Source organism: Dermatophagoides farinae, chromosome 7 (genome assembly GCF_024713945.1).
Source record: "Dermatophagoides farinae isolate YC_2012a chromosome 7, ASM2471394v1, whole genome shotgun sequence".
Classification (NCBI taxonomy): Eukaryota; Metazoa; Arthropoda; class Arachnida; order Sarcoptiformes; family Pyroglyphidae; genus Dermatophagoides; species Dermatophagoides farinae.
In genome coordinates, this window is record NC_134683.1 from 4,574,799 (window position 1) to 4,599,233 (window position 24,435).

At 34.0% G+C, this 24,435-nt stretch overlaps 4 protein-coding genes across 5 annotated transcripts; all 4 read right to left on the bottom strand.

Annotated features, from left to right (window-relative positions):
- Positions 1–131: 131 nt before the first annotated feature.
- Positions 132–8,542, bottom strand: spdi (sperm antigen with calponin homology and coiled-coil domains split discs). 2 transcript variants are annotated; one of them, XM_075733033.1, is made up of 6 exons: positions 7,995–8,542; positions 7,314–7,554; positions 5,127–7,246; positions 2,956–3,352; positions 630–2,892; positions 132–567 (listed from the first exon to the last, which is right to left on the bottom strand). In XM_075733033.1, exons 2-6 carry the CDS (start codon positions 7,381–7,383, stop codon positions 189–191), a joined length of 5,229 nt encoding a protein of 1,742 aa, XP_075589148.1. In that variant the 5' UTR covers positions 7,384–7,554; positions 7,995–8,542; the 3' UTR covers positions 132–188. The 2 variants fall into 2 exon arrangements, with proteins under 2 accessions (XP_075589148.1, XP_075589147.1); XM_075733032.1 differs by having other exon boundaries at positions 7,314–8,542.
- A 1,187-nt stretch (positions 8,543–9,729) lies between these two features.
- Positions 9,730–12,102, bottom strand: LOC142597684 (uncharacterized). Its single transcript, XM_075732734.1, has 2 exons — positions 11,559–12,102; positions 9,730–11,324 (listed from the first exon to the last, which is right to left on the bottom strand). Exons 1-2 carry the CDS (start codon positions 12,100–12,102, stop codon positions 9,730–9,732), a joined length of 2,139 nt encoding a protein of 712 aa, XP_075588849.1.
- Positions 12,103–16,840: 4,738 nt separating this feature from the next.
- On the bottom strand, positions 16,841–19,977 carry Ent3 (equilibrative nucleoside transporter 3). Its single transcript, XM_075733036.1, has 3 exons — positions 18,897–19,977; positions 17,946–18,815; positions 16,841–17,880 (listed from the first exon to the last, which is right to left on the bottom strand). The coding sequence occupies exons 1-3, from the start codon at positions 19,787–19,789 to the stop codon at positions 17,031–17,033; spliced, it is 2,613 nt and encodes an 870-aa protein (XP_075589151.1). The 5' UTR covers positions 19,790–19,977; the 3' UTR covers positions 16,841–17,030.
- Positions 19,978–20,090: 113 nt separating this feature from the next.
- On the bottom strand, positions 20,091–24,435 carry LOC124497203 (uncharacterized). The gene is made up of 3 exons (XM_047060825.2): positions 22,957–24,435; positions 20,911–22,908; positions 20,091–20,840 (listed from the first exon to the last, which is right to left on the bottom strand). The coding sequence occupies exons 1-3, from the start codon at positions 24,317–24,319 to the stop codon at positions 20,194–20,196; spliced, it is 4,008 nt and encodes a 1,335-aa protein (XP_046916781.2). The 5' UTR covers positions 24,320–24,435; the 3' UTR covers positions 20,091–20,193.

Sequence of the window (24,435 nt, forward strand, 5' to 3'; positions counted from 1 at the left end):
CAAAAAATAACTACAACTGGTATGGCACCACTAAGACGAATGTATCTTGATTGGAACTTTCCCAATTTTGGGCAATGGAACAGCAATATAATTATTAATCATCATCAGAATGTTCGAGAAAAGAGAAAATGTTTTGAAAAAATAAAAAAATCATTTAATGAAAAAAAATCATTTGAATGAAAAAGCTATTATGTTTCAAAATGGCTATAGATTGATGTAACATAAGCCATAATTTTATGCCAATCGGGTCGTTCCTGTGCAAGCATCTCGTTGAGATCCAAAGTTGTCATTATGCCGACTGATTCGGCTGCTTTGAATGCAATTGTAAAATTTCGTTTTTTATCATCCGCTTTTAATGTCTCATATGGTATCTTATCGGGTAGATACGTGTGCAGAATGGCACAGAATGCCATACCATCATTCCATGATGATGAAAAATTCGTAATATCAATGTCACGATAATTGAGCGTTTTATTTTTACACCATTTGAGTAGAGCATTTCGTTTTGAGCCACCACCACGTACCAATGTTGTTAGTGGATCTTTTTTGTTGCCATCACTCATTTCACTATTTAGAAAAGAAATCGATAATCAATTAGCAATGATCATCATCATAATCAAAATACATACCTAAACAATGCTCGTGGTCTGATTGAATCAATTTTATTTCCATTTGAATCTTTTAAAATTGGTGATGATACAAACACTGATGAAGGAGTGGTACGATCGGAAGAATTTGCAGAAGTTTTGCTAGCAGATCGATGAAGTTGGTGATCAGGCGATGATGATGGCGTTGTAACACTATTACCATTAGATTCATTAACAAATTGACGTAGATGTCGTTGTATGAGTAAATCATTATGACCAAGAATTGGTACTGAATTAGAACGATTGCACAATGGTGGTACAGATGATGAACCATTGTTTGTTGTGGTACCACCATTCGATGTAATTGTAGATGATGGATGTGTTAATGATGGAGAAGTTAGCTGCTGTTGTTGTTTATTATTCGTATCAAAAGTTTCAATCAAACTTCGAACAGAAATCTGGCTACTATTACTACGCATTAATGTTCGACCATTTGTGGTGGTAGTAGTACTTTGATGATGACTAATTGCCGATCCATTCGAAATTGGTTCATAATTTTGAATTATTGTTAATAATGATGTTTTTGGCGATGATGATGATGATGACGATGATGTTGACTGTTGTTGTTGTGATGTTGATTTTGTTACCATCGGTTTTACTGTGGCAACAGTCACTGAATCATTAATTGTTTTTGTCAACGATGATGATCCAGATGAATTTTGTGTAACTGTTGATGTGTTGTTGCTACCATTATTGGTTGTCGATAGTAATGGATCCATGACACCGGAACGCGAATATTGCTGATGCTGCTGCTGTTGTTGTTGGTGATGAAGTTTTTTATTTTCTTGACGATATTTTTGTAATTCAGATTCAAGAAGATTCAATTTTTCTTCAATCATATTCTTTTCATTCAATAGTGCTTTATATTCGGCTAATGTTTCAAGTTTAAAATCATTTGCAACACGTACAGTGGTCAATAAATCTTGTTGAAATTGTTTCCATTCCGAGTGTTCAAGATCACGTTTATCTTCCAATTCTGAATATTCTTTACATTTGGTCGATAATTTCATTTCAAGATCAGCTAATCTACGATCTTTATCCTCTAATAATGAACGTATCTCTCGTTTTTCATCCAGATTTTTTTGGGCACGAATTTCAGATTCAATTTTTGCCTCTTCCGTTGTTTTTAGCCTTTGATATAGTTCTTCATTTCGTTCATTTAATTCTTTATTACGATTTTCCAGATTTTTAAGCTGTATTTCAAGTTTAACATATTCTTCTTTCTTTTCCACTTCCATTAGAATAAGTTGATCTTTAAGTTTTTTTAGATCCAATTCTCGTGTTGATATTCGATCCTGTAATTGTTTGACAAGAAATTGTAACATTTCAATTGTTTCTTCAGTAGAACTGGAATTTTTACTGGTTAAACCATCAAGACTATGAAATGAACCTGTTACCGGCATTGATATTTCTTGTAATGATTTTGCATTATATAATTTGGCCAACATTTTTTGTTGTTGTTGTTGCTGTAATGAACAACATGATTTATCCAATTGTTCTTGTTCAATAGATTCAGATTTTGCATTTATATTCGATGACGACGACGACAACGTTGTTGTAGTTGTTGTTGATGATGAAGATGAATTGCCTACGATTATAGATGCAGTAGATTCGACTAGATTATTATTATCATGATGATGATGATGATGATGATGATCCATTAAGCAGACAGTGTCTTTTTGTTTATGATCGCCAATCATCATAGATTCTTTAGTGGTAGGTGGTGATGGTTTAGTAAATAGTAATCCAAATTCTAATAAATTATTTGCATCCAATTTGGATCGTACATTTAATTCTTCTAGTTTATATAGTAATTCATCATGTTTTGTTTCTAATTCAGTTTTCTCTTCATGAATACATTTGAGCATTTCAACGAGGCTTTCTTCACGTTCAGAAGGTGACAATAGCACATGTTTCTCTTCATCATCATATTGATCGATAATCATTCGTTGGAATTGTTCAATACGTGCAACACAATTATCCAATTTTTTTGTTTGTTCACACAATGTTTCAAGTAGGAAATTTTTATCATGCTGTAGTATTTCATTTGATTTTTGCAGATCCATTACTTGTTCTTGTAAATCATTCAATTCTTGGAGTGTCGCCTGTAACTCTTCCGATGTTGAATAATGTGTTTCTTCCATTTGATTGATCCGATCCTGTAGATTGGCAACGGATAATTCAGAAATAGATGATGATGATTGTTTATCCCATTCAATAATATTAGACGATGAGGATTGTTCACCTAGATTCAAAGAAAAAGAAAAATTTATAATCAAAAAAAAAAAATTCAAAATCAAAATCTTACCCGTATGCATTATTGTTGTTGATGATGATGGAACAATCAATTCCATTTCAGCAATCGTTTCTGATTGTTCTAATGTTTTATTTGAATTAGAATTATCATCATTTTTAATGTTTACATCATCAACCATTGGTTCACCACCACCAATTTGCAATTCGTTTACATCCTGTAACTCTAATGATTTCAATTCCGCTTGCTTTGTTTTTTCCGTATTAAATTTTTTCTTCAATTGTTTCAATTCCTTTTGTAATCGTTCAATTTCCAATCGTTTCGTATCAGCATTCTGTACCAATGTAATCAACTGTTTTTGTAATTCCAATTTTTCTCGTTCAATCTGCAATATATATTGTTGATTATTGGCAAATTCATGATTCTGATTTTTGAAATTATTATCATGGCTCTGTTCAAATGAAAAAAAAGAAAAAAAAATTAGAAATCAAAATTCAGAAAAAAATAAAAAATTTCCAGGCAAAAACAAATTACATCCAAATCATCGATAGCTAAAATTGTTTCATGAGGTTTAACCATTTCTGTATCAGAATGAATTCTATTCGATGATGATGAATCAAGAATTGATAAATGTTGTTGTTGCTGTTGTTCGATATCATTTAAATTATTTAAAAAATTTGGATCCGAATCTGAATGTTTCCGTTTGACAATAGAATCATTTTCAAGAATTGATGATAATCTATCATCACTATCATCATTTTGAAGACGAGGTGGTTTAGGTGGTGCTGATTGTGAGATCAAATCTTGTTGTTGATAATCATCATCATTTTCATGATTAAAAATCTTTAAACCATCAACGCTATTATTCAAACTTTGTTCAACAAACGATGGTGACGATACAAATTGTTGTTCATGTGTAGGCGATGATGATGAATGATTCTTGAATAGATTATGATAATGATGATCATCATCAACATTTAATTTTACAGCCAAAATGGGTGAAGATATTTCGATACAATTTTTCGTTGCTAATGATGATGATAATTTATGATTACGATGATTTGAATTACTTTTACTACTACTACGTATACTATTTCCATTATTATCAATAAATCTTTTCAAATCTTTTGTTGATGATGATGTTGATGATGAAATTGAACGTTTTTTGATTGGATTTTTTCGTTTCGATGATGATGACCCCATGTTTGTTGTTGTTGTTGTAGTTGTTCATACAATGAGTTTAGTTATGTTTCATGTTTCAATCATACATATCACTTAATCATGATGATCAACCAGAAAAAAAATCGGATAAAAGTTAATCATGATGATGAGTAACAAGAAAAAAAATTCATTAAAATCAACTACACCACAATAAAAAAATCAATGACAATTTTATTTGAGACCACTTGTTATATGATACACACACATCTATTGTGTTTGGGTTACACCAATTTCAATCATCATCATCATCATCATTAATGAATAAAGCAACACACACACAAAGAAACCAAAATGATATTTAATATATCGGTTTATGTGTGCGTTGAGCAGCAAACACCCCAAATAATAAACAACTTGTTGCCATATTTATGATGATCTAAAATAGTTAAATACCGACTAAAAATGGTTGTGATTTTTGTTGTTTGTTGTTGTTGTTGTTGTTGTTGGTGGTGGGTGGTGGTAAAAAGCTGGTTGATATAAATAAAAACATTTATTTTGTCTGATAACTATCACTAACCAACACAAATCAAACAATAATAAAAACAAATCGAAAAAAATACCCGAAATCTAAACACACATACACAGGCACACACACCGAAAAATAATGTTAAACGGACGCGAATATCAAGCGAATAAAATTTGAGAATTCGAAAATTCGAATCATCGTGATACAGATTCAAAAATTATGAAACGAATGGATACAACGAAAAATGATGTTCTCGTTTACTGTGTGTGTGTGTGTGGGAAGTCAATGATCATCAAAGAGGCGTATTGATAATTGTTCACATATACAACAAAAAAGAACAATGAAAAACCAAAACGTCAAGACAACGACGATACACACACACAAAAAGAGAAAACGTCAAGACAACGATAAATGTGAATGAAACGAATTGATGAATAATCAAAACTCGATTAAATAATGGTGTGCATCGCGCATTCATTTGACATTTTAAAAAAAATCTTCAATGAAATCAACAAAAAAAAATTGAAAAAATATTTACCGTTGTAGTGTTGAGATTTTTCAGATATAAATCCATATCATCACCGCCACCACCACAACTAGTAAGAGTATTTGTTGTTGAATTATATAATGATGATGAATTATGACGTTGATGATGATTATTATTATTGAGATTACCAATCATGATAATATCTGTGTCAATTGAATCTTTACTTATTGATCTTCGAATATTATTATTATTATTGGCCATTGATTCACATGTTGTTGTTGCTGTAGTAGTCAACGATGATGATGTATTGGAAAAATTATCCAGCATAAAAGGTAATGATGTTTTTCCCGTACGGTTATTATTATTATTATTATTATTAGACACAATAACCGAATTATTATTATTGTTGTTGTTATTATTATTACGATTTAAACTTCGTATTTTTGATTTATTCTTTACATATTTAACTGTATTGATTGGTGTATTCATACTACTATCTGTTGTTGTTTGTCGTTGTTTTTTATTCAATTTATCAAATGTATCGATAATTGTCGATGATGATGATTGTTCATTAGTTGCCGTCATCGATGATGAAGTGGGCAAATGGACGCAACAACGTTGACAATATTGTACAGTTGCTATTGTAATAGGCTGTTGTTGTTGTTGTGGTTGATAATTATTTGATGATGATAATGGTACACTAATAGGTGATGATGGTGAACATGACATTGGTGATGAATGATCAAGTTCATCGTCATCATCATCTCTATTACCATTATTATTTTCATCTTCATCATCATCATCATCATTATTGTCATGATCATCATTAAGATTATTATTAACAATGGTCAATATTTGATGATCATTAGCCGTATTTTGTAAGATTGGTGCGACACGTGATGTCAATGTTGTTGTCAATGATCCAGGAACATTATTATTATTGATTAGATGAGTATTTTTCATATCTGTTTGAGTATTATTGAACATTTTATTATTTATAACCGATAAATTAGTTACCGGTGATGTTGGTGATCCCGGGCCAACTAGAATATCATAATTACCACCACCACTAATACTGTTTGATAATGATAAATTTCGATGATGTGAAACAGATGGTGGTGACTCAGGTAATGCACTTGTTGCACGATCAAATGGTGCTACAGTTACTATTGGTGTTCCAGTAGTGGTAGTAGTAGTGTTGGTGGGTGTTATTATCGATGATAAACCAGTACCAGAACCACTAAATGTTGATGTCGATACGATTCGACTATTGCCAATTATTGAATTCTGAATCAATTTACCAAATTGTGGCTGTTGATAATGGCTATTCGGTGAATTTTTTTGTTGAATGATCCGATGCATATGAGGTGGTGAGTGTTGATGTTGTTCAATAGCAGCCGGAAATGTATTCTGAAACAAAAGACTATTCAATAATTGTTTAGATGGTGAACAAGCTGATGCAGGTAATTTCTGTACAGCACCGGTTATAATTGGACCAATATTATTTTCATCATCATTGCCGGAATTTGGATTAGTATTTATTTTGATTGCATTATTACTATTCCCAATATAATAAAGACTTGAATCACTGGTTGATTTACCGGCCGATGATGATAATGATGATGATGATTGTTGTTGTTCATTCATAACATTTCTATTACGATAATTGTTATTATGGTTATGCGTTGTTGTTGATGATTTAGAAAAATCTGGTATCGATTGTGTTGCATATAAAATGTTGTTAGTGATATTGGTGGCCACTGGACTAGTAATTGATGTTTGTTGATAATGTGATTGAGTAGTCTGTGTTGAAACAGTTTGTTGTTGTTGACCCGTTATGGAACTTTGGTTTTTGGCATTCAATGTTGTCGTCGTCAATGTTGCTGTGGGTGATGAAGTGGATGCGGATATTGATGTTGATGTCAATGATGTCGATGATGATGATGATGATGAAGAGGAAGACTTGTTAGATTTCCCAACTGAACAAGCTTTTTTAATACGATCAAAAATATTTTCATGTGATGATGGTTTCGTTGTTGTTGTTATTGCAGATATTATCGAAGTTGTCGTCGTCGTCGTATTAGATGGCGATGAAATGGACGTTGTTGTCGTCAATGTAGTTGACGACGATAATATTGGCATAGAATGAACATTTTTGATATTTGCATCTTCTGGTGGTAAAAAAAAAACAAAATGATGGTTTACATCAATTCAAACTGTCAATTTTTTTCTACTTACTTTTATTGTTGTTATTATTATTATTCGATGAACAATTCGTTGAACTCATTGAAATATTTGGTGGTCTCATTTGTATTTGATTTTTTTTTTGTTTCTTCTCTTGAATAATTTTTATGGAAAAAATAAATTTTTCTGATTATGATGATGAGGATAAACCAAGCCCATTGAATGAATGATAATCGAACCAGAAAACAATCCAATCGAATCGATTCAAATTACACAAAAATAATTGACAATTGATCTATGTATAAATCATACAAACAAATAAAGAATGAATTGGTGATTATCATCATCATCATCATTATTTTTGGCGATTGATTGTTATCATCAACGATTATTTGATCATTGATGACTGATGATGATGATGATGATGGCAGCCATGATCATCATCAAATGAATGGATAACTGATTGGATTAATAATTTAAGAACAACGAAAAAATCTAATGATGATGAGGATGATGGCTATATCTAATATATTGATGGATTTTTGTGGACAACAACAACACAAACAACCGCCTGTTTTTTAGTTGGAGTTTTGTTTTAGTTGATTTTTTTTTTTGATTTATTCGTAATCTGGGACAACAACAACAACAACAACAACAACAAACTAACTAGAGAGAGAAAAGCGAAATAAAAATTTGGCCTAAAAATGGATTGAATTTGAATTGAATAACACAAACAGTTTGGCTTGTCAGTTTTTTTTTGTTTACATGGTCGTTTTCTTTTTTTTTCGAAAATTGGAACTCGCTATTTTCTCTCGCTGTATACTTTTATGTGTTGTTGAGCTTGATCGATGCATTTAGCTTGTTGTTGTTGTTGTTTGATAAACCGCCACACACACACACACACAGATACTTTTTTGTTGTTGTTTGATGTATGTGTGGTGGTCGTCGGTCGTTCATTTTCATTTTATGCCTCTATCTCTTTTTCGGTGGTTCGCTTGTATTTTCAATTCGATTTTTCATTTTTCGTTGAACCAATTGGATGTTTTATGCAAACATAATGGTGTGGTTGGTGAGAAAAAAAAATACATTTTTTTCCAAACTTGTGATAACTGGCTTGTTTGTTGTTGCGGATCTAATCAACTCTCTTGTTTGTAACAAATCCATAATATTATGATAAAGACCGTGGACATTCTATATGGATTGTGAATGAATGATTATTATTAAATGGTCGGAGAAGAAAGGGGATACAAAAATGTATGCTGCTACTTTTTTTTTAGTTTTCAATTCAATGATGATGATGATGATGATTTTGATATTGAATTTAATACCAGCCCGGTACAGGCGCTTCGCGCCTGCCCCAGGCTGGCCCTGCGGGGCTGACTCCTGACAGTCAATATAGCTGGATACCCGCAGGTGTGGCGGCTGCGCCGCCCCCCCTGCTTGGTACCCAGCCAAAGGTATGAATTCTTGACGGTCAATATAGCTGGATACCCGCAGGTGTGGCGGCTGCGCCGCCCCCCCTGCTTGGCATCCAGCCAAAGGTGTCAATTTTAACGCTTCGTGCCTGACGGTGGATTTATATGCACGGCGTTTTGCTTCCGGCTTTCGATTTGGTACCGCAGGGTCAGCCATGACTTTTGTATTGTACCTGACACCTTTGAAAATGTTACGTAAATCCAACATCAACTTATCGATCAAACAGCATACTTATTATTGTTCATCGATATCGATAAGTTGGCGGAATACGATATTTTTGGTGTAGATGCTGCGATCGTTGTTGACCTTCAGCAAAATAGCACCTTGTTTTTCCTCAATTTCCTCGACAAAAATCTTAAGATTATTTGGATTTTTGCATCGGGAAAGAGCCACATACATCATTCCATGTTGGAATACTGGTGTAGGAAGGTATACACCTACTTTTTCGAAAGATTGCCCTTGAGACTTATTAATTGTCAGGGCAAAAGCCAACACCACAGGAAATTGTCTACGCACTAATTTGAATGGCAGCTCGGGATCTTGATCATTTTGTTGGAAAATGATCCGAGGAATCAGAGCCTCCGTGTTTTTGTGCGTTCCTGTCAATATGCGAGCTTTAATGGTGCGTCTTTTTAGTTGAGTGACAACTAAACGTGTACCATTAAGCAAACCGCTTTGTGGTTCAACATTGCGGATCAACATTATAATGGATCCAACTTTTAATTCCAGTTTGTGTCTAGGATAACCTTGCGGGTTCATCGCATGAAGACACTCAACATTGAATTGCAAACCGCTGTGGTTTTCCGCAATATTGTCAATGCTGTAATAAATTGTATTCTCACCAATGAATGAGTTTGATATTTTTGTATTGAAAAAATGTGCTAAATCATTGGTGGTGGTGAGAATGACCTTTTTGGCCATTTCCTCTGCCTGATCTTGATAAGCTGGATCAAGTCCAGCACCATAGATTTCAGTTGTTAGCTCGTCAACGCTATTAACTAAAAATTGATCTGGAACACGGAAAGTATTCTGGATCTGTGATTCGAGATGATTCAGCTCGAAGTGTACCGTTGCCCAATTTAAGAAGCCATTCATTGTATTCAGCAAAATTGGCTGATCTCATATTGGTGCTAAGACTAAACCGTTTTGCATATATCCAAAGCGGTGACTTCTTAATGCTCAAGTCTGCAGAAGAAACACAAATTCCTCTGGGAACAATCGGAGATATTTGACGAAAATCTCCCCCAAAGATGATTAATTTACCACCAAAAACTTCTTGCGACTGCATGAGATCTTTGAGCAATAAGTCAATTATGTTGATCACATGAATCGACATCATAGAGACCTCATCAATGATCAATAAATCAGCGGGAATGATCACCTGTCTTGCTTGATATTGATTGGCCGTCATTGTTGATCGATCGGTGGATGTAAGTCTTATTGGAATCTTAAAACCGCTGTGAACTGTTCTTCCGCCAGGAAGCAAATCAGCGGCGATTCCGGTGGTAGCGAAAGCCGCTACCGAAAAACCTCGACTTCTTGCATACGATATAATTGCAAGATAAGTGAAAGTCTTTCCCGAACCTCCGGGGCCGTCCAAAAAATAGAATCGACTATTTTTTTCATGTAGCCGTGGGTTTGATAGTTGTCCACTAATTTCATCGAAAAACTCTCGTTGTTTTTCATTGAGAAGTGGGATAGTTTCTTCAGCATATCTAGTTTCGTATTCAATGTCTATTTGGTCATTTTGACCATAACTGACAGGGCCTAGAAAGTCGGCTGAGTATCCTTGAATAGCAAACAGACGATAAATATGTTGTTTTGCTAAATTTTCAGCTCGTGTCACATTTCGATCTTCATCCTGATAGAGAAAGTCTCCAATCATGAATTCTTTGAAATTTTCAAAAAGATCTTTTGGATCCGCTGGGTTATTGTAAATGCAAATCTGCGCGTAGAGTTGACGCATTTGCTTTGGAAGATTGTACACACTTGCTTCAGTGAGACATTCTATCCATTCACTGTCATTGGCCACTAAACCTCTTAAGATGGCGGCTTCCTTGAAGGTAGCACAAACCTGGCCATTGACAGTTCTAAGGTCTTCAAAACTTTTTGGACCTTTGACATTTTGAAGCAATAACCGAAGATAGAATCGATCAGATTCGCGAGCACTTACATAATATATTCGAGAAATTATTGGAACGTGGCGCTGTCGTGGTTCCCACTTTTTGCTGCGCTTATTCCAAACGTAGTGCTCACAAAGTTCGGTATAAAGAAACTCATTTGCATTTGAATCTTGTGCATTGAGTTTGAAAAAAGCTGTCAACATGTTATCAGTTCGAGCAGCTCTTTCACAAAGACGACGGATTTGTTCAGCGTCATCGTCTTCATTAAAATACACCGGTTGTTCTTGGGGCAAGTTCACCGGAAGTCGATATACTGCATGAGACTTATCGTGCATAGGAAATTCTAACAATCTCCAAATAGCTTCACATGCAGCAGTGTAGCGACTATCAATATAGTTGCGTACTTCGTCATGTACAATCTCGTTCTCTCCATCCGTGGTCACACGAACATGGGCTCGGTCGTTACCTTTGAAAATATATTTAAAAAGATAAGCCACAGCTTTAATTGTGCGAACTATTTCAGCGTTGATATGACACTGAAAAGTTTTTAGGAGATAAAGATTATGTGGCACAATCATACTGTTGTCGATTGTTTTGCCATTGTACACAACTGATGGGGCGTGCTCCCGACGGTATCTCGGATAACCGTCGTTTTCAATCACTGTTTCAGCCTCAAAGGGCTTTGGAAATTTTCTATTACATTCGCCGTCTTCATTGAGACAACGATTGGGCATACAGGTATGTACCATATGCTTCAGCACAATTTCCCTGACAAATTCATAATCTGGATTGTCAGGTGGGATTTGAGCCGAAATGTATCGGTCAATCTTTTCCGGTGTGTCAAGTTTATCCCCATCTATTAACCAAACAATAATGTGGGCATGTGGCAATCCACGTTTTTGGTATTCAATCGTATAGACATAGGCTTGACATCTACCGAAATATCCCTTTTTGTATATAATTTCCATCAAATGATTGAGTTTTTTTTTAAAAACTCTATCAATCAAATCTGGTCTTTCAAAAGCAGTTTGATTTTGATGCAAATTTTCGATAATTTCAGGCCATTCTGTGTTTGCAGTCATGGTTATGAATAATTCTGGGAAACCATACTTTGCAACAATAGCCATAGCGTCATGATAATGCTCGTTCATATTTCGAGCACTACCTTCAAAAGAGGAAGCGAGAATAACAACTCTTCCAAGTCGTCCTTCTACTTCATTGGCTTCACTTTCCAAAGCATCCATTAGACCTCTGTATTGGTCTACTCGAAGTTGGGCTTGGTTTTTTCTGTGCCAATCCAAACGACTGGTTTCTACATTGAGAAACTTGTCTATAACCCAAACATGGAACAGTCTACCACCATCAAGAATCGGGTTATAAATGTTTGGTCTCTTAAAGAGTTGGCTTGAATAAAACTGAAGCTGAGTGACATTTCTGTCTCTCGCTGGTTCGTTTAATTCATCCAAATTGATGCGTTGTCCTGGTATTGGCGACCATCCTTCTTCGCCGTTTGGATAGAAAAGGACGTAACACATTGGATTCAGATGTTTGCTTAGATAATGAATTCTGAACGTGCTTGCTTGTCCGGCCGGGGTTCGAGGATAGACAACAAAGTCACGTTGAATTTGTGGCAAACCATCTGGGTCAGATTGGTAAATGAAAGCGATCTCACTCGCTACCGGTGCATTATAACGTCCGGGGTGTGGATCATTTCGGTTTATACGTCTGACATTTCGTTTGAAAATCAGACTCATGTTCATAGATTCTGCTCCTGATTCATTAAGAGCATCATTAAAAGCTTTGAATTGGATCGCATAAGGATTATTCTGGGCCAGAAAATCGTGAATTTGAACCAACAAAGCTCTTTCAAGATCAGAATTAGCTGGATGCTCCAATCGACGTTCTGCAGCCTCTTCGGGCGCATAAACAAATATCTGAGCATAAGCCCGATCTTGTGTTTGTTCAGGGTGGAGGTGAGCCATTAAATGATATGTCATTCCATGGCATTTGATTGCTTGAACTCCACGTGTGCCACGCAACGATTCATCATGACGCATTCCAATTGAGGCAAAACTCAAGGAAGCATTGTAGTTGATTATGTGTTTTTTGAAATTTACAAAATTTGGATTTTCACGATTTGTGAATAAATCTTTCAAAAAATCCGGATAACCAACGAATCGTTGCGGCTGCACTTTGCCGTTGTGACAGCAACTGTTTGATGTTTCCCCCGGAAAAAGATAAGCATTGCATTTGTTGCATTGCTTATTCATTTCTCCAATATAATGGATGGAAACATCTGCGTCACGATAATTGTCGTGAGTCACCCGAGTGACATCAACATTGGCTCTAAGAACTCTCATTCTTACCTGGCTAGACTGACGTCGTCGTCGGGTCACTTCCGGGCTTTCTCTAGCTCGAGTTTCAGCCACATTAATCGCGTCGGCAATACGCCTGATTCTTGTAACAGAATCACTTTGATTGGCGCGATAAGCACGCATATACTCGCGCCTACGTGCTCTTTCCTGTTCGTTTGGCATTGTATTATCTATACTCAAACGAATACTGTTATGATTTTGATGATAGGAATTTGATGATGATGATGATGATTAATTATGATGATGATTGATTATGATGATGGTGAATGATTGTTGATCACGAATCACGAATGTTTGATGTTTGGTTTGTTTTGTTTTGTTTTGATTTTTTTAAAAACAATAATAATAACACAAACAAACACAATCACAATTTATCACAATTTAACAGTTTAATCACAATCACAATTTAACAGTTTAATCACAATCACAATTTAACAGTTTAATTATTAAAATATTTTTTAATTTAATTTTTTATATATATATTAACAGTTTAATTATTATTGAGATGATTGAATTTGAAATCAGCAATTCAGCAATCAGCAATCATCGCTTGTTATAAATGATTTCATCATCATCAAATATTCACACAGACACACAAAATGATTTCGAATTCGAACTTTTTCTTTGTTCTTTTGAATGTCTGCGCCATCTATTTTATTTTATCAACAATCAACAATTTAATCAAGAATGATCAATGATCAACAATGATGATGATGATTTCATCATCAATTACACACATAAACACACAAAATGAATTTGAATTCGAACTCTTTCTTTGTTCTATTGAATGTCTGCGCCATCTTTTTTTTATCACATCACAGAATGCGTTTCTTTGGAAATGTTTTGTGATATTGTAAAACAACCTGTTTTGGAAATCAAACCGAAAAAATTAAAAAAAGTTTGAAAATTCAAAAAAGATTGATTTGATTTGATATTTTTCATCAACTCAATATTTTTTTTTTATATTTTTATTTATTATATTTTTCCACAAACCCGTCATGATATTTATTATAGATATATATATATATATATATATATTTATGTATGTATGTATATGTTTATTTTATAGATATATGTATGTATGTATATGTATATGTTTATTTATATAGATAGATAGTATAGATAGATAGATATATATAATAGATAGATAATAGATAATAGATAGATAGATATATAGATTGAATTGAATTATAATATAATTCTAATTATTACACATGATGATGTGGATTATTATTATTAGGATTAGGATTATTATTATTATTTTGATGATGATGATGATTCCGATTATTATTATTATTATTTTGATGATGATGATGATTCCGATTATTATTATTATTATTTTGATGATGATGTTGATGATTCCGATTACGAATATTATTATTCGGTCTTCTAATTGGTCTTGCAACATTGTTCTGGAATTCCATTTGTATGCTTATGACATTCCGGACTAAGTTGTTAACAATTTCTTGTTGACGATCCATCAATTGTTGTTGTCGTTGCTGTTGTCGTTGTCGTTGTCGTCGTCGTTGTTGTCGAAGTCGACGCTGTGTTTGTTCTTGTTGTTGTTCTTGTTGTTGTTGTTGTTGTTGTTGTTGTTGTTGTTGTGTTGTTGTTGCATCATCATCATCAGGCATTTCAATTGTTACCTGAGGATGAAAATTTTCTCGAAAATTTTGCATTTTTTTTCCTTTTTTTTCATTTTCATTTTCATTGGATTGGAACATCATTGAATATAAAATTGGAAATTGGAAATTGGATTTATATCATCATTGGAAATCATTGTTCATTGGAATCGGAATATAATTATCATTGAAATCATTGAAATAATAATATTGGATTGGAATTAGAATAGTGGAAAAAAAAGATTAATTTCTGCTACTATCAGGTATCATGTAATCATGAAATCATCATGAAATGTAATTACTTACCAATTTTTATAATAATAATAATATAATAATTTATTATTATTATATTATATATTTATATTTATATATATTTATTATAATAATTATGAATTATGATTATGATGATGGTGATGATGATTGATGAATGAATATTATATTATTAGATATTATTAGAAATTAGAAATCAGCAATGCACACACAGGCACACAAAATGTTGATTTCATCATCAATTACACACACTGACACACAAAATGATTTCGAATTCGAACTCTTTCTATGTTCTATTGAATGACTGCACCATCTATTGGATGCAAAATCTGCAGCAAAGTGTGCTGAGCTAGAACAATGAAAAAAAGCTTTGTCAAAGCTACATACCACAGAATGCGTTTCTTTGGAAGCGACTTCTACTTCTGAGCTGGACGAACTGTTCAGCGGCATTCAAAAGTTTTCCCGCATGCTCAGACACACACACACAACACACACTGAGTAGCTTATACTAAATAGTTATGTTTGTACTGAAAATAAGTAGGAATGTCCAGCTCGGCTTCCCCGCATCAAATGCCAAGTTAATACACAGTGCCAGTACACAGTGCAAGCACTTGGCGAGTGTAAAAGTTGCAGTTACCGACAAACAAGCGTCATAGAATAGTAGATGTCAAAGATAATAAAAAATCGTACCACAGAATGCGTTTCTTTGGAAGCGACTTCTACTTCTGAGCTGGACGAACTGTTCAGCGGCATTCAAAAGTTTTCCCGCATGCTCAGACACACACACAACACACACTGAGTAGCTTATACTAAATAGTTATGTTTTGTACTGAAAATAAGTAGGAATGTCCAGCTCGGCTTCCCCGCATCAAATGCCAAGTTAATACACAGTGCCAGTACACAGTGCAAGCACTTGGCGAGTGTAAAAGTTGCAGTTACCGACAAAACAAGCGTCATAGAATAGTAGATGTCAAAGCTACATACCACAGAATGCGTTTCTTTGGAAGCGACTTCTACTTCTGAGCTGGACGAACTGTTCAGCGGCATTCAAAAGTTTTTCCCGCATGCTCAGACACACACACACAACACACACTGAGTAGCTTATACTAAATAGTTATGTTTGTACTGAAAATAAGTAGGAATGTCCAGCTCGGCTTCCCCGCATCAAATGCCAAGTTAATACACAGTGCCAGTACACAGTGCAAGCACTTGGCGAGTGTAAAAGTTGCAGTTACCGACAAACAAGCGTCATAGAATAGTAGATATCTTTGCATGTGTATCAAAATAAGTGGATACAACCTGTTGGATTGTTGTTGTCGTAAGTTTTTTTTCTCATTATAAAAGTTTTTGATGATGATCATTCGGGTTTTTGTTTGCGTGTGTGTGAAATTCATTTGAATTTAATATGAGAATATTAGGGTTTTTTTCTCGACGAAAAAAAATTGATAATTTCGAATGAACAAAAAAAAAATTTCTTTCGAACGGATATGCCACATATTATGATGATGAACGAAACTATCGATGATCGTGATTGTTTTTTTTTGGTTTAGAATCTTTATTTTTCATAGTGGAAAATGACGAACAAAAATTAATCATCAAAACAAAATCATGATGAATGAAAGAAAAAAATTATCATAATTATCCTTCACAGCAGTCATGATCTTCAAATTAAACGAGAGAGAAAGAAGAAAGAAAAATGTGCATCTATTTTTAGATTTATTTTTCGTCTTTAATCAAAAAAAATTTTGTTCATCGTTTTTTACCATTAATATTAATGAATGATTTTTTTTTATCAAAACAAAATATTTTTTTTACCGATCTAAGGAAATGTTATGAATGGGTGGAAAAAAAACAACAAAAATGGCCAAAGGAAATAAGCCAAAGGCAATGGAAATGGAAAATAAATCAAATAGGATCTATGATCATCGATGAAATGTCGGTTGTTGTCATGTTTAAGGAACTGGTTGTCATTATTGTTGTTAAATTGTTGATTGGCGTCGAAACCATCGTTGTAGTCATCATTGATGTTGTAAAATTATTTAATAAAATATCTGATAGTGATTTAATGGTGGTAGCTACAGTAGTTGTGGTTGTGGTGGTAGTAGATGTTATCGCCGCCAATTCTGATGGACAATAATGTTGTATACGATAATGATTGGATGATAGGGTTAACGACGACGACGATGATGCTGATGACAATGTCCAATTATTGAGCCAATAAGAACAAAATGAACCAGCGGTTAAACCAATAATATACGAGAATGTCATTAAATTACCGGTTATTTCACGCCATTGTTCATTAACTTTAAATGGTGCCAATATCATTGGTAATGAACCAAATACACCGTTTGTTATGCCTAAAAGTATTGTAAATGAAATTGGCCAAAATGCATTAGCGAAAAATGGTTGCTCTTCATTTTGTTGATGGGGCAATATTGACCAGACAAATAATGGTATTAAAATAAAACGACCAAATGCAATCAATAATAAATATCGATGATTGATACGAAAAAACAGTGTTGACATTAATTTTCCGAAAAAATCCGTCAAATTAAATATCGCCATCAATATGATTGGGAACCAATCACCAAAACGGCAGGAATGAATTTCAGATTCAATGCCAGGAAAAATGGTAAGGGTTACGAGATAGACAATGATTATTGCCGATATAAATGGCCATATTTCGAGGATTATATCACGCCGTATGAGGTATTTATGATGTAATGTAATCAATATTTGATGAAGATTGTTATCACTAAAATAGGAAAAAAACATGAAACTAAAAATAAATCGAAAAAAAGAATTCACAGACAAACAAACCAATGAGATAACCGGCGAAATAATCGACGAAAATGCCGTAGAAAATGTGTCGATGTTTCAAGAAAATGTAACCATCTTATAAAGAACGATAATATTGTAGCTGCTGCTGCGGCTGTTGTTGTTGTTGTTGATGGTGGTGTTTTGAAATTAATCGAACAATAATCCATTTCATCATTTGTTTGATGATCAATGTTATTATCATTGTTGTGGTTGTTGTTATTGAAATCCAATACCGAATCGATTGACTGTTTTCGTTGTTGTTGCTGCTGCTGTTGTTCGGCATTAATTTCATCATCATCGATACCAAATGGTAGAACAAATTCAGTAGAATCTGTACGTAATATATTCTGTACTTTAGCCTGATTGTTTGCAGTACGATTTAAAATTGACATTGAATTGTTCCCATTTTGATTGTTAATGATAACATCTGCTACAACAGGTTGTTGATCATTAAAAATTTGTTGTTGTTGTTGTTGCGAATCCATCGATAGCATCGATGTTTGTGTATTTGATTCAAATTTAGCTTCTGATTCTTTTCGATGATACATATTGACTAGTCCAACATTTTCATTAATCTGATGTATTATACGTGCATTGTTTGGATCATCAAATTTACGACGACGACGACGACTACGATTATTTGGATTATCATTATCACGACAAAGATATAAATGATAACGAATAAAATTACTACGTGGTAATAGAACAACATGTACTATGGCACAGATGCTAATCACAATGATTGAAATGGAAAAAAACAATACGGTATTGAATTCTGATTCTGTTGGATAAAGAATTTTCGTTATAATACGATTGAATGAAACAAACACACCGGCAGCTGATTCACCAATCATCACAGCTTGAACATATCTAATTCCATGAAAGAAGAAAAAAAGACAAGTAAGTTGCATGTTTCAATAATTATCTAATTGATTAACGCAAACACATTACCTTTTCGGTAACATAGATGTATATCCATAAAATGTTGATTGTTGTACACTGCAACCAACGGCAATTATACTAATGATAATTAAATTATCCAGATATGAACCTAAACGTAACCAAATCTCCCAAATCACAGCAAACATCATGAATAATAATGCAACAAGATAACCAAAATTTAAACGCCAACGAAATGGTATAATTTCCACGAATAAATTCTGTATAATCACAGTAAAAAATGTCATTACAATATAAGTGGCTGACATGTCGAACACGATGGTTGTATCAGGAAATCTTTGTTGAAAATAATCCACTGCAATCATAAAACTATTGTATGGAAGTAGAAAACCGACACCGGCCATAATTAATGAAATATAAATTAAACCATATTGATCACGTGGTACGGGCAATGATGATGATGGTGATGTGGAAAATTCATGAACAAATGTTGATGATGATGATGAATAAATTGGTGGAATTCGATCATTACGTATTGGCTCTAATTCCTGATCTTGTATTGAACGTTGTTGTTGATTTTGAGATTGATTTTGTCGATCACTAATCACATATAATGGATTGAAATGATATTCCATTTGAATATTATCATCATTATTATTGGTAAGTTTTTTGTTTTTTTGTCCATCATTTTGTGTACTATTAGATAATGATTCATTGATGATCATTGTAGATGATACTTCTAATGTTGCTGTTGGATTGATTGAATCATACAATAAAAGACTGGTGGTGGTCGTATCATGATGATGATGATGAACATCTGGAAGTAACATTTTTGATTCGGCATTCAACGGTGATGATTCAAGATGACGGGTGGTAGCTACATCTTTTTGTTGATTATCATCATTATTTATAGTGAAAAAGATATGATCGATATTGGAATCCATTTTTAATTGATTGGAATTAATATTAAAGTTGAATTTTTAATCGGCTAAATCTCAGTTCATCATCGTATGTTTCAGATGATGTTCCAAGTTCATCCACACACATACATACACACGAATATAGGAATCATATAAACAGCCGCAACCCAAAAAAAAAAAATTTTTTTTGTTCCTGGAACCCGTGTTCATTTTGTGATATGAGTATAACATTCTCTGTCTGTCTGTGTTATATTGGATGGTGAATGCGCAATTCAAATTTTCAAATTTTTCCAAAATTTCCATACAGATGGCATTCGATGTATGCATTTTTATTTTTAATTTTTCTAATGATAAATAAATTCGATTTTAATGGAATCAAAATCCTTTTTATATAATATGATAATTTAATTAATAAAGTGCGAAAAAAATTAAATTGAAATTGTTTTAATTGTGAAATCATTCGAACAGCCAAGACCAGGTATCATTACTTTTGATGGCAATTGTCGTTGATTCAGATATCGAATACGTTCAATACGTTTACGACGATTTTCGAATGGATTATGGATGATACAAAATAATGATAGTGCTATTGTTTGATATAGCAAAGCATTGATGGCAGTCATCACGATACAATGATAGAAATAATCATCATGCTGCAGTCCTAACCGGTACAATAAAACCTGTACTTCTCTATGGCCACATCGATTAAAACCAAATACCAAGAACAATATAGCTTCGATTTGATAACGGAAAAGATTGAATGTCGTAATCAATTTGAATGCAAAATGTGATAATGCATATGGCGTTACTGTACAGATAATCGATAACAATAACAAGGCCGGAATCGAAATGTATAACATCAATGGATTATGTCCAAACAATATGGATAATGTATAGCTGGCACCTTGAAATGCAATCATTGGCAATATGGTGATCATTATCATATTGTGCCAAACATAAGTTCGAATTGGATAATAAATATCGATTATAATCGGATACATTACGATAACCGGTAAAGCTATAATCATTTCAGATACGGCTTTCGTTAGATAAAATGCACCAGAACTGTACCATCCTATAGAGTGATGATGAAGTAGAAAAAAATTGATATAAAAATAACTGAAAATTGCATCAAATTAAATTACCATTTCGATGTTCAATTTTGAATAAATTTCGTTGTGAAACAAACATTGCGGCGAAAAAGAAACAACTAATCAGGCCAAAACTATCTTGAAGATGATTGATATAATTATAATTGATTAAAAGTTCCATTCTTTCATCTTTCGAACGATTACAGTTGCTCAAATCTTCGTCTAAACTCATACAACCACTACGAAATACCATAGAAGGATTGATCAAACTTTTCAATATCAAACCATTTACAAAGCTAAAACATAGGAAAAAGAATAGAAGAAATTGGGTGATAGAACTTCCAATGTAATAATAAAATTGTCGTTCAATCAATATGATGACTGAATGTAATGAAAATCTGGTTCGATTGATAGGTAACCCGTCTAAAACGAATTGAGTATCAGTCATTAGTTGATTTTCAAAATGATTATCTCGAATCAATACATTTGAAGATTGAGCCAGAATTCTGATTTGAGGATTCAAGTGATTCAAACAAGAAAATTTCATCATTTCTTCGACGGCAAATTTTTCATCTTTATAGCCACGATCATCGCTGCAAACTTGCTGGAGATGGTCAGTGATTTGTGATGGTGGTCCTGAAAAGATGCATACACCACCTCTGGCCAGAATGTAGACCTGATCAAATAGCATAAGCATCTCAGTATTCGGTTGATGAATGGCTGCCACGATGGTGATGTTGTGCTTATGTGACATTTTCCGTAAACATGTAATGATCACTTCGGCCGAACTCGAATCTAAACCACTGGTTGGTTCATCGATGCAAATGAAATTGGGCATTCGTAGCGACATTAGTTCCAAAGCCAATGCCAATCGTTTTCGTTGACCACCAGAACATTTATTGACCAATGTATTGGCTGTGTCGGCAATGTCCAGTTCTTCCAACATGGCCATGGCCATGTGTTTATGATCGATATTTTCACCGAGGTTTTTCAATTTGCTTGCATAGATGAGACTTTGAAGTGCCGTTAATCCCGATGTCAGATGACAAGAAATCTCTTGAGTTATATAACAGGTTCTTAGTGGAGTGAACTTGCTAACATAGAATTCGGTTTCAGTGCTCAATCGAGTCTTGTCCCGGCCATTCAACACTTTGAGGAAAGAAGTCTTGCCAGCTCCAGACGTGCCCATCAAAGCATTCAATGTTCCAAAACGAAATTGGCCATTCAGATTACGCAGTATATACTTGGGTTGTTCAAGTTTTAAAGCCGAACGCAATTCGAATATGGAACTGGAATTGAACAAACTCAATGATCGCCAAGCTATGATGATTTTATCTTTGGAGAATTTTTCAAATTCAATTTCTTCTCTCGATTTCTTTCGTTCATTTGTTTCGATTGACGTTTTGAATGATTTTAAATCTGTACTATCTTCATAATCAATTCTGAGGAAATCTTTGGGATTTAAACGTTGTGATAATCGTTTCGATGATGAAAATGACCAACTTTGAAATTTCGACATCATTATGAACAATGTCAACATTCTTAAAGCGATCGAATTGATCAGGATTTGATAGAGATTCCTATAGACAGTATTTGGATTGATATCATGATCAATAAGAACAGAGGATATTTCATCCGTATCACATCGATCGATACCATAAAATGAATAAAGTAATCCATTTCGTATGTATTTGCTTCCAATAAAATCATTGAGAATTTTACTAGCGGTCATGACAATATAATTATCCGGAAACATATAACCATTGTTGAAATCCAGTGATGCATATGCAACGAACGATAATGAAACGGCAATATCCAAGAAATTTGTGAATATAATGCTAAATAATTGTCCCAATGATTGTATGTAAAAGATAAACATCCAAATAAATAGGAAAAAATTGCCAAATCGATACCAATTGAATTGGCCATCATCAACATGAGTATGATCGATCAAAAAATACATCATTATTGTCACATGTAATGCCAGAATGGTAAAATCAATCAATCGAACAATTATGACTGACCAATAGGAAACACCAACACTGTACCAACCTATAGTGGAAATCATTAGTAAATCATTCAAAGACATTTCTCACTTACCATTACGATGTTCATTCTTGAATATTTTTATCAATGATGAGAATGTCAAACTACTAATACCACTCAGTGAATAACCAATCAACATAAGAATCAGACTTTGATAAAAAGCATAGAATTCGATTCGATTATTATCGTCCAATTCGTCTTGACAAGTTTGATTATTTTCAGGCTTGGTGAAGTCAACAGCTGACACACAAGTATCTGGCTTTATGATATCTTGATCGAATAAATTCGAATGAATGAAACAGACTAGAGACAACAAGAATATGGTGATGATTCTCGAATTGATTTGTTTGATGAACGTTAATTGACACATTCGTGTGATTTGAAGAAGGAAATCTCCAGCTGAGAAAAGTTTGTGGTCGACAATGACTCCTTGTGGTAGAAATTTCATCTGTGGTATCATTTGTTTCAATTCGGTTTGTTGTTGTGACCAGGTAGCTTCTACTAATCGACGAACATTTTCATCGCCAGTTCCTTTGCAGGCGATGGCCAGATATTCTTCGATCGGCGGTTTGCTTCGATCATGCACTAGCCCAATATGTTCGTGAAGATTCTGCTGTAACAATGTTGGCAATCCAGAGTAGATGCAGACACCACCTTTTGCCAATATGTAGAGTTTGTCGAACAATTTGAGAATGTCCGAGTTGGGCGAATGTATCGATGCCAGAATAGTCATTCGATTCTGTGGATTGTCAGCCAACTTTCGTAGACAACGTACCATCAACAATGCGGCATGACTATCCAACCCTGTGGTCGGTTCATCGACGAACAAAAATTTCGGCGCCTTCAGTGACATCAATTCTTGGGCAAGAGCAATACGTTTTTGTTCACCTCCACTGCAAAGATCAAACCTTCTGTCGAGAACTTTGTGATCGAGCAACAGTTGATCGAGGACATTGGTCATCTGTTTATCCATTTCGGATCCACCATGCTTGTAGCTATTGTTGAATCGAAAGGCATAGTAAAGCACCTGACGAACTGTCATCGAACCGATTATCGTTTCATGGACATGTTGTTGAATGTATCTTATTCTCGGTTTATCATTCTCTTGTCGGTTGATGTAGATTTCCGAATCGGCGCTGAGTCCAGATCGATATGTGCCATTCAAACAATTAAGAAGTGTACTTTTACCGGCACCACTTGGTCCAAGAAATCCATTTAGACTATTATATTCAAGATGGCCATTCATACGTCGTAGAATCACTTTTCGTCCACTACCACCAATGAATCGATTATTCACTTCATAACGGAGATTTTTCCATGCCATCGCAACATTACAACAATCATGATCATCATAATAATAACCATCACTAAATTCAAGATTTGTTGCTGAAAATTTAATTCGTTTCAACGATGCCATGATTCATAATCACGATGATGATGATGATGATGATGACGATGATGAAAACAAATAAAAAAAAACTAAAAACCATTTTCTTCAAATTGCAATCCTTTTTTATAATGTCTGGAACTGGA